The sequence below is a fragment of the Rhamphochromis longiceps genome, linkage group LG17 (genome assembly GCF_057381845.1).
Source record: "Rhamphochromis longiceps isolate RC_006_pf linkage group LG17, R_longiceps_female_GT1.1, whole genome shotgun sequence".
Classification (NCBI taxonomy): Eukaryota; Metazoa; Chordata; class Actinopteri; order Cichliformes; family Cichlidae; genus Rhamphochromis; species Rhamphochromis longiceps.
In genome coordinates, this window is record NC_140573.1 from 11,294,600 (window position 1) to 11,309,407 (window position 14,808).

Consider the following 14,808-nt stretch of genomic DNA (forward strand, 5'->3'; position numbering starts at 1 on the left):
CACACACACACACACACACACACACACACACACACACACACACAAATGGGCTGCATTTCATCCTGCAACAGGTGGAATTCTTATTGGTTTGAGATGCTTTCCCTACCACCTGCGGCTTGCAGTATCACAAGAAATGAAGGTGGGTAAGTCAAGGAACCGTATCAAAGTGTTTCTTTGTTTGTTTCCTAAAAGCTGATAGCTATCTAGACAAGACTTTTGGGTCTTGACTGCGATCGTAGTGTTGCTGTCTACTGGAGCTCGTTCAGTTGCATAATCTGACAAACATTAAGACACAAAACAACCATTTATTTTGTGATTCAGATTTAGTGAATTTAATTCTAGTATTTTAATAATCTGTTGGCACAAATTATCAGGCATTTAGCAACTTATTGTCACATCTAAATATCTCTGCTTCTGGATCACAAAATCCAACAAGACAGCAGCCAAAATGCTATAACCTACGTTTTTAAGGCAGAATCCAGAAATCAATCGGAAATCATACTGTGTCCATCTTTTAGATACATGATACTTCTTCCATGGCATAATAATATGGTTGTTATTATGATGCCATGGAAGAAGTATCATGTAAATATTGGATCACAAGAAAGATCACGGAGGTAATAGAGGACAATAAAAATATGAAATCATGAAGCCCGCCAGTTTACACATTTGCAAATAATAAACTTTGTGGTTTAATTCTGACTGGCTACACTCAGATTATAGTTACTTCTAACAAGTAACAAAAAGTTGAGAAACTTCGGGCACACTGAACGAGCTTCTTTAGCAGCGGCCTGGCTGCCCGTGTTTGTTCTGCCTGCTGCTTTGTGAAGCAGCTTTTAGGTTTAAGGAATATTCAGGATATTAAATGCATCTAAGTGATTCTCTATTATAATCTTCCCACCAGGAGCATCAGAGTAACGTAAAAAGAAGTAGGTAATATTACCTAACTGGTGGCCAGGCAGATGTAATCGTGTACCTTTATTGCTGTCCTGTCAGTACAAACACTACTGAAATACTGGACAGCTACACAAGTTTATTCCCAGGACTTTGCAATGGAAACAATGTAGGTACAAAACACTGATGATGAATGCATGTGTGGTTAAACATGCACACGCCATCTGATCTGAGGTAAGCTCAAACATATCAGGGGAGAAGTAATACTTCATGCAGCTTAAGATAAATAAAAAAGGAGAGTTTGACACTTGGGAGTTGAATTTGTTGAGATTTTTTCAGATACTTGAGACAGGTTGTGTAATTCACCCCAGCTTACACCTGTCAGCATGAAACACTGGAATAAATGGATGCTGTTTTTTTAGAACAAGAAGTCACATGGTACTGCCCGCTAATATAAAACTGTGAAGCTGCTTTTAGGTTTAAACAGTCTCCAGGATACAAAATGCATTTAGGGGTTGCTCGATTATAATTTAAAATCAGTGCAAAAATCTCTCCAACACAAACATCAATTTAATATCAAAGGGAAAAAAATCCTGCCAGGTAGATGTTCAACACCAGAAATAATAATAATAATAATGTTCTAAATAAAGCTGTCACTTCAATACAAACACCACTGAAACACTGAACAGCTAAAAACAATTTATTTCCCAGGACTTTGCATAGTAAACAATGTAGAGGAACAGTTGTAGAACACCGATGATGAGTGCGTGTGCGGTTAAACATGCATGCACCATCTGATCTGAGGTAAACACAAACATACCAGGGTAGAAGTAATACTTCATGTAGCTTAAGATAAATAAAAGAGCGTTTGACACCATTTGAATATTAAGATTTCTTCAGACACTTGACATGAGTTGTGTAATTCCCCTCAGTTTACCAAATACCTGTCAGCATGCAGCACTGAAATGAATGGATGCGCATTCAGGTCAAGCTCTCACAAGGCACTACCCATACCAAGGGCATATCAGGTGTCTGATGGAAAAACTTGGTTTGGGAAGTCTAATAAGCCTTAAATATGTATAAATGACCACACTGGTGATTGACATAAGCATGCTGGCCTAGCTCCAAGTGCAAACAATCCACTAAACAAAGCAGGGATGAGACACACAAGCTCAAGAAGTAAAAAGAAACTGGAAAGATTAACGCGATTTAAATAACTGAGCTAGATATGAAAAAGCTGGCATCCTGAAAAAAGATCACCAAGAAATAAAACTAAGATTTCAAAAAGAGTTTTAAAAACTCCATACTTGACAGAGGGAAAAATAAGATGAGGGCAAAGAAAGAGAAAATGCTCAACATCAGGCCTGACAAATAGTTTCAAATAAAACTTAAGCATCTATGATAGAAAATATTGAAACTTCAAAAAAACATCAACATAACAAAAAACAAACAACAACTAGCACTCCCTCCTGCTGTCAATATTCATATAAATTAAGAAATCTAATTGCTCCCATATTGACCAGTGATCTTAGAATTGCATATTTTTCTCCCAATTGCCTTTTGGAGCTTGCTTCTTACTTGAAGTGACGCGCACGCACGCACGCACGCACGCACGCACGCACAATACAAATAGAAAAGAAAAGTGAGGGGACAACAGGTAAAGTACCTTTCTTCATAAAACATGTAAATGGTATGAGCGGCTCTGTAGAGCTACGGTCACAAGCCTTCATCTAAGTCAGCACACAAAACTCAATACAAATATACACAACACATGAATACACAAATCAACTCCTGTTAAAATCATCCAGTCTACATTTACTTACAATAAACACAACAGTAAAAACAGCATTTCCAATGTAACACACTGCTTTTGGCTGCCATGGGAAAAACGACTTCTCAATTGTCCTGCCAGGAGTGTGATATCAGTACAGTGATCACAACGTAAGCGGCGAGAGCGCGCCTCCTGCAGTCGTTCAGTTCCTGATGCTGAAAGCTTTGGTCTTCTTGATGTTGAGGAGTGGAGGTTTAATCTTTGGTTTGTTGTCAGTCTTGCTCTCTCGGTCTGGGGAGGGGAATCGTTGCCTGTAGATGTCTGGGTACTGCTTCTGAAACTTAGGAGAACAATAAGAAAATTACACTTTGCTGAGTCTGCAGATTTCCAGCATTTTTGAGGATATGAAGTGACTTGTTATATCCTTGTGTGAACGTCAGGAATCTGAAGGCTACTGAAAATAGCTTTCAAGTTGAAAACACTGCAAATTGACTCAAAACCAAATATGTGTGAGTGTGTATCAAAGACAGCCACTGTTACCTCTCCCATAAGTAAGTGGGAGACTGTTTAAAACCATGGGGTTTGGCATGTTAGCTACCACTGTTACAGTTTAAAACATCACGCCATACTGAAGGAAATTTGAAACTTGATGAGAAACTCATTGGTCAAGTACTAGGGTTACAAATCAAGACAGGAAGAGGGACACTTCTTTATTCACTTTGCATCTGTGTGCAAACAGAACCAGACTTGAGGCATCGCCTGGACTTTCAGTAGACCGTTACCTGTTTCAGTTTCTTGCGTCTGTCCTTCTCACTGATGTTTTGATCTGTCACCAGGATCTCTAGCAGCTCCTCCATGGCCTTCTGAGAAGACTCCAGTTTTTGCTGTTCAAACTCAGCGCCACTGATCTGATGGCAGAACGTGTAGACCGGCAATGGAGGGCAAACCGGATCGCTTTTGTCAGTCTTTGAAACAGAGTCAATTGGGACCTGAAATCAGGACAGTACAAACATGAAGAAATCAACATGTTAACAGATTTTAAAGCTCCCAATGAAGCTGGCAGGTTCCTCCAGCAGCATGAAAAGGTGTCTTTTGAGCATTCACAGCTATCAGCTTGCTTCTGCAGTTGTATTTGAACAGACATGCAGGGTATCACTTACTCTGCTTCTTTAAGAATTAGTTGGTTGTGGTTTACAGTTTGAAGGTATACCTGTGATGTTCGTAGGTACTGTATATGGTCACTGATGGCACCAAGCAGGTACTCTGGGACTGAGAGGATGCTTTGCTGATGATCCATTAAAAATGACACCAGCCTGGTTGCTAACAGCTCATCCAAATCACACTCTTCAGCACTGCCCAGGACACAGCCTGAAAATGTGTGAACCATCTGAAATCCACGACAAACATCCAGATACACAAGTGAATAAAAGGTAAACAAACAGGGACATCATGATAAAAGAACATGACATACATGTCTGTGCTCACACTTCTTTAGGGAATGTTCAGAGTATTAGACAGGAACAAAAAATATTTGCTAGCTCCTTACCAATGTCCGGGTGCCGATAGCAGGGTGGAGGCGAGGCATGTCTACATTCTGGCTGATGCGTGACGCCATCCTCATGAGCAGCTGCAACTTCCTGCGGGAGGCGGGTGGAAGGAGGAGGGTGCAGAGCTGCAGGGCCTCGATGGCTACACGTTCACACTGAGGCTGGAGAACGCCTACATACAGGAACACCGTTAGAAAGTCACGCACACGCAAGTAAGTGTTTTCAGTCAAACTGAAGAACCACACTTCAGCACCACATTCATCCATTGCTACGTCACACTTGCTAGACTACACAATGAATGGATGAATGGGAAAATGAATCGACTACAGCTATGGTGTGAATTGAGGCAGGTAAAGCTTGTGAACATGACACTGCAGCACGACTGTCATCCAGGAATGAAGGACTCCTATGCCATCTTCCTTTTAGACTGTTTCTATAGATTTTAATGAAATCTGGGGGTCTGTATGAGAAAACAAGCACTATTTATCTGGCTAAACTGTGCTGCAGCTACATGATCTGTGAAACAGACTTTTGCCTTTTTCCTGTTGTTAAATGTTAAAGGTCAACTGCTGAATACAAAAACAGAGGCCATTTTCTGGAACTGGCCTTCCTGCTTTGAGTGAGGGAACAAACTGGAGCTAGTAGGGGTGAGATGTTAGATGAGGTTAATTTGATTAGACATAGACACAGAGACAGGTAGAGGTGAGAGGGTCTTACTGTGCTCATTTTGGTTTTTGGGGGGTTGGGAGTTGCCGGCGGACACAGACACAGGCGCTTTGAGCAGTGAAACAGGTTGTGACAGGTGGGACACTTCCAGAGAGCTGAGGCAGCGGCGAACAGCAGCAGGTGCAGGAAGCGTCCAAAGGTTAGAGGTGCTGGAGGCCGGTCTGGGTCCTGTAGCAGCATTAGACCCTTGTGCTTTGGTTGCAGCAGATGAGAAAGAAGAAGGGAAAGGACGAAAGGAGGAAGAGAAGGGATGACAGGAAGATAGTGATGGAGGATGTGAAGCTGAGGAAGCCTGACACTGACTGGAAGGAGAGTTTACACTGAGGCAGCTTGCTGCTCGACCCTGCCACTTAAGCTCTTTGACATCTTCCTCCCTGGTCTCTATGACGATGTCCAGGCAGCTGCTGAAGCTGTGAGGCCGTAAGGAACGAGACCTGTGTGAAGCTGACAGTCCAGCCAAGGGTATGACAGACAGCCTGTTTCTGGCTGTAACTCCTGGAGCGTTTTCAGAAGTAATGGGTGCTGGTTTGGACACAGATGTCCCGAATGAACGAGTGTGAGGTGTTGTGATGGAAGAGCTGTCGTCCTGGCTCCTGCTGCTATAGGCAAAGGATGCCAGGCTGTCACTGGACTGAAACAGCTGTTGTCTAGCAAGAGGGGCAGAGTCATCCAGGATTGTTTCCAGGGAGCAACTCCTTGTTTGAGGTCTTGTGGGAACAACTGTACTGAGGCTGATGCAGCTGCCTCCTAATGGGCCGTCATCGGCACCGCCGCCTCCTTTCAGTGCTGCCAGCCGGGACTGAAGTTTCCCACCAATTACCTCCCTCATGGGGGATTCTGTCTCGTCGCATGTCCCCTGTCTGAGCAGCGACAGGAGGAGACACTCCGTGGAGCGAAAAGACGACTTGGCTGGAGGGGGGACTGCAGGAAGGTCTGATTTCTTGCGCTTCAAATGCTGGCGCATAGAAGGCGCTGCAACGTAGCCGCAGAACACTGAAAGTGAATGAAGACATGGAGAAGGGGGGCAGAGAAAGCCAAGGGGGCAGGCAGGGTGTCAGTGCAAGCAGACAGCAAAGGGGAAGGAGAAGGTTTAGTTAGTTCAAACCATTACTGTTCATACAGCTGATCAGGCACAACAAAAACAAAAAGTGCAGCAGCTCACATCACAGTTAGGATTCCACAAACAACCAAAACTTCTGTTAGGGGGTCACAAAGCACTGTTAGAGCTCAAACACTCAACTCACATTGGAGACAACATGTCAGAAAAGACCTGCAGCCGAATTTGATCCTAACACAACACCAACATGTAGATTCTGCAAGGCCTAAAAGATTAACAGGAAGCAGCAAACCCACCTAGAACATTGATAAACAGCTCATACAGTTCATATGTGAGCAGTGGCTGTGGGAGGCTGTAGAAGTAATCGGACACTGTTTTGAAGACATCTCTTTCAAAGCCAGGATAGGATTGTTGTGTGCCGTTGTACTTTGGCCCTGGAAATAAACACCATGTTACTGCAACTGTAACAACACTGAATAATATCTTCAGTAAATAGATCCATTAAACCACATAAAAAAAAATCTATTAAAAAAATAATAATAATTAAAAAAAAAAAGCTTTTTCCTTTTAAAACTGTTAATGCAGGACATAGTTGCAGCTACTCACAATTGGCCAGGCTCCTCATGGCAGACAGAACCCAGTCTGGAAGGTCATCTATGGAGGCAGTTCTAATGTTAGACTCTTTGTTGGTTTACAGTATAATGAGTCAAACTCATTTAAGTTCGAGACCTCTGGATTAAATTATGTCCAGACTTTTTGGTTCAAAATTGCCCAGAAACACCACATTTTCACAGATACTTTTACCTGAAGAAAAAAAAATGTATTATGTTGTTTTGGCCTTTTACACTGGAGAATGGCACTTCTAGGACTTTAGTATGTGGTTCAAAGCACATCCTTATGGTAAAAAGTATTTTTTCAAAGATGAGGTCTTTATACATAAACTATCCTGTACATTTTTTTCCTTTATACTGGTGTGTGAACCTACTGGTCTTGTCGTCCAGTGTGACCACTCCGTGTTTGTTGACTTTGGTCATATTGTGGATGATGTTCTGTGGATTCACATAACGATGGTCTAAAACCTCGTCAAGAGATGGAACATCCAGAATCCTCTGAAGACTGAAACACATACACAAGTTTTAGATATACATGGAAGTCTTTCTCATTTTTTTTTAAATTTTTTTTTGCACAGAATGGTTTTTTGGGGGGTTAGATTTGTGTGTTTATACTGGGTCAGCGTGATGTCTCTCCAGATCTCCTGTTCATCCTCCACTGTCAGCTCTCGTCTCTGTTTCTGCTGCTCTTCTTCTGGCTGATTGTCGCCTTCCTGCTGTATTCGGAGTGCAGGATCCACATTTTCCTGAAACACATGTACGGAACAAGGACCAACATCACAGAGTGAATCTTATTTTTTTTTCTATTAGTGCAAAACTGCATCTATGAACTTGTTTTTCTCTCAAATGCAACATATTATTGTTTTAAATTGAAACAGTGATAAATCTAACTCACCTGGGTTTCTTTCTCCTGCCTTCTTGTGCTTCTAAACCTGAAGAAACCTTCTTTGTCCTTGAATGAAGGTCTCTTTTTTATGGATCTGGACTCTGAGGCTGGAGCTGAACAGGGGATGGGTTTCAGAGGAGAAGTGGAAGGAAACCTGTGGACAAAGAAAACAAAACCAAAAAAAAAAACAGACTGCTTGATGCTGTGTGGAGCACAATCAACATATTAAGCCCCGTTTTGTTAAATAATCCCCAAAAGCACATTTCTGCCAACAGATTACCTGTACAGCACATTGTTGTCCTCCAGGTCCTCTGTTCCCCAGCGTCCCTTTACATCTTCAATCACATGGTTCTTCAGAAACTTCTTTAGAAGCTGAACTGTCTGTTGCCTGGTAACGTCGGGGCCAAAGTTGCTGTTGTTACAGAGCAGCTGGTGCAGCCAATCAACAGCAGCAGAAGCAGTGAAACAGGAAGCATAGTGCCTGAAGTTCTGGCGATGTTTCCTGAGGGGCATGCCAGCCCGAAACAAACGTGTCACCTCATTCCACTGAAACAGGACACGCACAGTTCAAGCAAGGAAACAAGATAACAATGTGTCATACGGTACAGAATTGCTCCATTGGAAAGCTGATAAAAGTGCACAACAATATAATGACAATTGACCGTGAGAAGTAACAGTGGGTAAGACAGGACGCTTCTACTATAGAGAAGATCGCTAAGCTGTAATTAAGCCAGCACAGGATCTGCTGATTCAGATGCTGGCAGATATAGCCAAGCGTTGGTACACATTTCATCAACTGGTAGCTCATTATGCACAAAATTCAAAAAGCATGTGCAGCGTTAAGACCAGTTTTACTTTAAAACAAACTATTTTGGTTTCTGCAGGCATATTGCAGATTCAGGAATCACAAGACCAATGACCTGCAGAAGTCACTTAAGTTGTGAAATAAATTCCTGCACTGATGGACTGGAGGTTTGACAGCAACCGGATTGACAGGTGATCTATCCTTTAGGTCCACCATTAAAGGTGAATGTTAAATGGTCTGTATTTGTATAGCGCTTTACTAGTCCGTAAGGATCCCAAAGCGCTTTACACATTCAGTCATCCACCCATTCACACACTGGTGATGGTAAGCTACATTGTAGCCACAGCCACCCTGGGGCGCACTGACAGAGGCGAGGCTGCCGGACACTGGCGCCACCGGGCCCTCTGACCACCACCAGTAGACAACGGGTTTAGTGTCTTTCCCAAGGATACAACGACCGAGACTGTCCAAGACGGAACTCGAACCGGCAACCTTCCGATTACGAGCGATCGTGAATTTTCTTTTTTAAAAACATATAAACACAGTTTCTTTAAGAACCATATTTGTCAGCCCTATGACACCTGCGCATCTGTTACACTTATACAATAACAGAGTAATCGAGCAGCCATGGGACGTTAATTGCAAACATTATTGGTTTAGGATAAGGATTGATCTTAATGAATGAACTAATATTTGTAAACAGAATTGCTCTAAATATTCCAATTCCACCATCCCAGTGAATTTCTTTTATTAGAAACTCAAATATGTGAGTGTCTATAGCTCACTGAACAAAGGTTGTTGACATATATATTTAAAAGACATCACCGCATATATTGGATTAAAATCACATCAGTGTCGTTAATGAAAATTCGTACTTTGAGGTCCAGTTTTCAAACGCCATGTAAACTAATCGGTCTCGTTAGCTGGATTACAGGTGACGTTTGTTGCTGAAACAAAGTCATGAAGATGATATTAAATCAGAGAGAGCCACAATTTTGCAACGCTGAAACACAGAGAGGATACTTTACTGTGAATTTCCTGCAGTATTGCTTTTAGAGAAGCCGGCAAAACGCGTGTGTTTAAAAGCAGCTGCAGCTCAGTTTAGCGCTTCCGTTGATGACGATCTTACACTGGGTAGCTAGGTATTAGCTAGCTCGTGAACTTTAACTTACCAATTTCGTGGCTCGGTACGGTCCAGGGCTGATAACATGAGAACTCATATTTATCACGGAAGGGCAGCGCTAAGGGTTTCCTTCATTCGCTGTAGCGACGGATACTATCCATCACTCGAAGAAATATTTACGCATTTCTCGCTACAACCTTTAGTTTAGTTACGGAGAAACTCTCCACAGCCTGGCAGCTCCCCATCTGTTCAAAATTACGAGCCCTGTGCTTCTGCCACCGGATTGGATGGACGTTCTGGTCACATGACCAGCCTCTAACGGAAGAGGGTGGAGGATCAAAACAAAAAGTGGACTGTGGGGTATTTGGTAGTAAGGCTATTTGAAAATTCTCCCAGTTGACACTAAATTTAGGTCTACAGTTAGTTACAGCTGTGTCAGCTGTAGAAAATGACTGTATTGCTATATGCTGAAAGGCCATGCAGGTGTATTTCCTCGTGTGCTACGGTACCCTTTTCTTCAGTTTTCGTTACATTGCGCATTCTTATATAATAATATTCATTAAATCACCGGCACGTAAGCTGTTAAAGTTAATTCCAGGAATTTCCCACCTCTATCATACGCTGTATTTGTGTTTTAGACCTGAAGATTCAGTAATTATAAGCCAGTGGTATAATGCATTTGTTATCTAGATGCCAATTTAAGATTTGTATAATTATACTTGTAAACCAATGCAACATCTAAAAGTATGCCTTTGACTGTTGCACTCTGATGGCTCTTAAAAACCTCATTAATCTTTGCTTTTAAACGCACTGGATGCTCCTCCTCAACCAAAAACTCAAACATATTTGACTACAAAGCCCAGCTACAGAACCAGGCTCATCACCAGAGCCTATATTTAAACTTCATGCTCTTTGCACATGGGTTTCTATTTAAAAGGTTTCTAATAAAAATAATTAATAATTATACATTTTATATAAAGATGTGAGTGTTTTACTGTTCGGACTATCCTTTTGTTCCAGCCTGTCTTAAGTGAAGGAGCAAGTCCTCCTGGGGAGGCCTTTTGCATTCACTGAGGCATGGAATTTACATTAGCATATCTTTAAAAGCACTCTGTAGGGGAAATCATTTACAGCCACAAAGAGATGAAAGACAAAAAAGACAGTGGGTGTTAGAGACAATTCTAAAGGGATAGATACCAGGAGGATGTGGTTGACTCTGCCCACACAGTAATGATTCCTTCCACTTGCCTCCGAAGTTGGGAGTTGGAAGTGACATGAGTCCTAGACTGAATGCTTGGCTTTCTATCCTAATGATAGAGCCTAATGCTCTGCGATTGGCTCATTTAGCGAGTCACAAAAGCTCAATAGTGGCAGTACATATTGAAGCTTTTACAGTTTTACTGATGTTTACTTGAAATATCACCATCTTGGTTTGTTAAGTTGGGGTTGGTGGAGCTGCTCCAATTTTCTGAGTGGCAAGATATTTCCTATTTTATGCACCCTTGTATTTTTACAGTTGCATTTTTTCTATTGGTATTTGACATTGAAAATATCTGTGGCTCATTTGATGGATTATGAGATGATAACTTTTATTCCCCAGTGGTTCCCAAACAAGATTTCCAGACAATAATTCCCCCCCAATCCTCTCACACTTTTTTCATGCGTTATCTGCTATCCAGATGTTCAGGCCACAAAGGCCCTAAAAGATGGGCTCCATAGATCAAGTCAGCAGACTAACTGAGGAAATCAGAGACTGAGATATAATTTGTCTTGGTTCCCCTTGAAGGAAGCCAGTCTGCAACTGTAACCCACCTTTGATGCACAAAGTAGACAAAACTAACATCATATGGATGAGTTACAACAGTAAAATGCTGCTTTTGGATTGCTGCATAAGTGAACATAGCTACAGCGAGGGCCTTGAGCCACTCAGGGAGAGCTGGGTCAGGAAGGGCATTCGGCATAAAAATGCCAAATAAAATGCATAGATCACTAAAATGCATCAGTGAAGGCAATCTACAGTAATGTCATATATAACAATACTTGATAGGGGTCCTTTTCAATCATTTTTAAGATTTAAGTTAGAATTCTGGGTCTGCTGTGTATGTGCTGAAAAGTGTAATATCGAGTTTCTGCTTATCATTATAGTTATTATTTAAAAAACTGAAAACGTTTCATTCACTGCGTAATGAACTGATTTAATTCATTCCCAGCCGAGAAGACTGTATTTGTGTCTTTACTGTATGACTTGAACGGAAATCGACAAGCTGTTGCTGAAATAATGAGAAAGGCTGCCCCCAGCTGGGCACAATAGGGAACTACTGCATTTTTGGAAACCTAGTCACTCTTTGGTAATTTCAGTATTTTTGTTTTTACGCTTGTTTAAGATAAGAGATAAGATAAGATAGAACTTTATTAATCCCTCGGGTGGGTTCCTCTGGGAATTTCGATTTCCAAAAAGCACAGCACCGACAGAAGTTACAGTTACAGAATGTTATATATATATATACACACACACATATATAAATACAGAGACAAATATAAATAAAATATACAAAGGGGATAAATAGAATAAATAGGAATAAAAATAAAAATACAAGTGAATTGCACATTTCAAGTATTGAGGTCTATTGCACTGTTGACTATTTACAAAAAGTATTGCACAAAAGGTATTGTACAGTGAGGTGAAGAGGCACTACAGCTTAGTTGTTTCCCCCTCCTTTGTCCTCCTGTTTCCCCTCCCTCTCCCCTCCAGAGAGGAGTTAAACAGTTTGATGGCGTGTGGGACAAAGGAGTTTTTAAGTCTGTTAGTTCTTGTCTTGGGGAGAAGCAACCTGTCACTGAACAGACTCTTCTGGTTGTTAATGGCCGTGTGCAGAGGATGCCTGGCATTGTCCATAATGTCCATCAGTTTCTTTAATGTCCTTTTCTCTGCCACTGTCACCAGAGTGTCCAGCTTCATGCCGACCACAGAGCTAGCCCTCCTGATCAGTTTCTCTAGCCTGGATGAGTCCTTCTTTGCTGTGCTGCTCCCCCAGCACACCACAGCATAGAAAAGTACTCCAGCAACCACCGACTGGTAAAACATCCTCAGGAGCTTCCTGCAGATGTTAAAAGACCTCAGCCTCCTGAGGAAGTACAGTCGGCTTTGGGCTTTTTTATACAGGTGCTCTGTGTTGCATGACCAGTCCAGTTTATTGTCCACCCACAGCCCGAGGTACTTGTACTTGTTGACCACCTCCTCCCCCTCTATCTGAACCGGCAGTGGACCTTCTCTGGACCTCCCGAAGTCCACAACCAGTTTATATGTCACAAAGACAAACGGGAATATTTTGGAGTATGCACTCGTCACTATAGTATTTGATTTTATTCTGTACAGTTGTGTACTGTATTTATTCTTATTATATTCAAATTTTTGCTACATAACTTTTGCACTGTCCACTTCCTTCTGTGACAAAACAAATTTAGTTTTGTAATAAAGGTTATCTTATCTTATCGTATCTTAGAGAGCGAATAAAGATCTTACAAGTGTTAAGGACGACAGCCAAAGTGCTAGTTAAAGTTGGTTTCCAATTACAATTCAGTTATGTTTTTTTTACTTCCTAGTTCAGAAATAACTTAAAATATGTCTGATCCGACAGGATTTGTGTTACTTTTTTTTAAATAATATTTTTTGCAGGGAAAAATCTGCCGTGACCCGGATTCGAACCGGGGTTGCTGCGGCCACAACGCAGAGTACTAACCACTATACGATCACGGCGAGCTATCCGTGGGATGAGAAGCACGAGTCGTTGACAGAACCCCTATGCTCGCATAGTGGTGAAACACTAAAATCCTATTAATTATGGCCAATACGGGACCAACAGAAAAGTCATTTAGAAATTCGAATTACAGTTTTTATCAGACTTTGCTGAGCGAGCAGCAAGTTACTTCTAAAACGGTGAGAGACACGTTTGCGGTCTGTTTGCTTATGGCTCTACTTTCTTCACGTAGTAGAGTGGACATATTTTCTGTGCCTCGTGGTGTGGGCGTAGCCTACGGCGTTTTAAAAACGTATTCGCTTGCTGATTGGTCAACCGTCGTGTATTCATACGGATTCAATGCATTCTCTTTACCCATTGGTTACGGGGTCGTTATCTCTCGTTTATAATTGGTTCAATAAACAAGACGTCCGAATTTCAAACTAGATTGTCTGTCAGTGTGTTGTCGAAGGAAGCGAGAGTGAACGTTTGCTAGCTAACAAGTGTTGGGTCTAAACGGCCATTTGGAAACAGTTAACATGTAATTAATGTTAACTAAGCTGTTTTTTTCTAATTCATTTTATAAGCTACAAGATTGACTTTATTAATTACAAATGGCACAAGGCGTACATTCGGGACAGAGAGGATTTTTGGACTTCAGTCCAACAAGGAGAGACTACACAGACAAAGAGAACGATGTTCCTGTCCTGAGTTTGATCCAGTTTTCAAAGGCTCCTTTCGTAACCTTTGGGTCGGTTAAGCTGGGTACCTCCAAGTCGGCTGTTCTGAGGATTGAGAACCCTACAGAGTATGCTGCAGCGGAGGTTTCTGTTGATAAGATCCCCTCAAGTAAAGGCTTTTCAGTGGACTGCAGCACGTTCAAAATCCAGGTATGTTTTAGCTTATACAGAAAATACACGAGTACCCATTTACACACCAGATTCCAAAATCCACGGGGATTTTCATATCATTAAATACACTCTTAAAGATTTCTGTTTATAAGAGTCGGTCCTTGTTTCCAGCCTGGGTGCTCATTCACTCTGGTGGTGACCTGGACGCCAACCGAAGAAGGTGGGATCAGAGAGCTAATCGTCTTAAATGCCAGTGGTGTCCTCAAACACCAGGCTGTCCTGCTGGGGAGAGCAGAGGCACCAAAAAGGAAAAAGGTAAGCATCCACAGCTTTACACGGAGGCTCTTACAGCTAATGTTACTCTCAGATAGCTGAAGTTTTTTTTTTCCGCCTTCACTTTGCAGTATGTTTTGATGAGCAGCTGCCAAGTAAGAAAGCAGCAGTGAAGACATTATTTATTCCAAAATACACTGTTAATCATCGGAGGTTATGTCAGTCACTAAACAGAAGTGAAACCATGTGAAAAGTAAAACAAAAGCATTTTTAGATCAAGACAAGTTGTTGGATATGAAATATGGTCATTGATCTGTAAATTGTAATGTGCACGTAATGACAGACTCAGTGAAAACTGAGATATATTTATATCAGGATGTTCATCATTGTGTTGTGTCTGGCTTCAGCTTTTTTTTTTTTTTTTTAATTTTAATGTTGCCTATTGTAACAGTGTTTTTTAACATACATTGCATCCACTGGCCTGTCTCACTTGAGGTTAAGTTAGGCTGTATGTGAATGAATGACTT

At 41.6% G+C, this 14,808-nt stretch overlaps 2 protein-coding genes and 1 non-coding gene across 3 annotated transcripts in view; 1 reads left to right on the top strand and 2 right to left on the bottom strand.

The window, feature by feature from the left end:
* Nucleotides 1-1,576: 1,576 nt before the first annotated feature.
* Nucleotides 1,577-9,690, bottom strand: depdc1 (DEP domain containing 1). Its single transcript, XM_085386975.1, has 12 exons — nt 9,470-9,690; nt 7,773-8,038; nt 7,502-7,646; nt 7,222-7,352; nt 6,981-7,111; nt 6,602-6,649; nt 6,292-6,429; nt 4,930-5,931; nt 4,212-4,384; nt 3,876-4,052; nt 3,448-3,654; nt 1,577-3,005 (listed from the first exon to the last, which is right to left on the bottom strand). Exons 1-12 carry the CDS (start codon nt 9,515-9,517, stop codon nt 2,868-2,870), a joined length of 2,604 nt encoding a protein of 867 aa, XP_085243101.1. The 5' UTR covers nt 9,518-9,690; the 3' UTR covers nt 1,577-2,867.
* Nucleotides 9,691-13,105: 3,415 nt separating this feature from the next.
* On the bottom strand, nt 13,106-13,177 carry trnah-gug (transfer RNA histidin (anticodon GUG)). Its single transcript has one exon. It is a non-coding gene; the product is annotated as a tRNA-His (tRNA).
* Nucleotides 13,178-13,601: 424 nt separating this feature from the next.
* aspm (assembly factor for spindle microtubules) overlaps nt 13,602-14,808 on the top strand; it is a 31,250-nt gene continuing 30,043 nt past the window's right edge. Inside the window, exons 1-2 of the mRNA XM_085387834.1 lie at nt 13,602-14,047; nt 14,180-14,323. Of these exons, the coding sequence (XP_085243960.1) occupies nt 13,772-14,047; nt 14,180-14,323 (420 nt within the window). The 5' untranslated portion in view covers nt 13,602-13,771. The remainder of the gene's footprint in view (nt 14,048-14,179; nt 14,324-14,808) is intronic.

What these genes read in the sequence shown, in the direction of transcription:
- depdc1 (XM_085386975.1), bottom strand. Translation starts at nt 9,517, where the DNA reads ATGAGTTCTCATGTTATCAGCCCTGGACCGTACCGAGCCACGAAATTG. An exon ending in GACAACAATGTGCTGTACAG is followed by an intron (nt 7,647 to 7,772) that starts GTAATCTGTTGG and finishes CTTTGTCCACAG; the next exon opens with GTTTCCTTCCACTTCTCCTC. An exon ending in AGTACCTACGAACATCACAG is followed by an intron (nt 3,655 to 3,875) that starts GTATACCTTCAA and finishes TCCTGATTTCAG; the next exon opens with GTCCCAATTGACTCTGTTTC.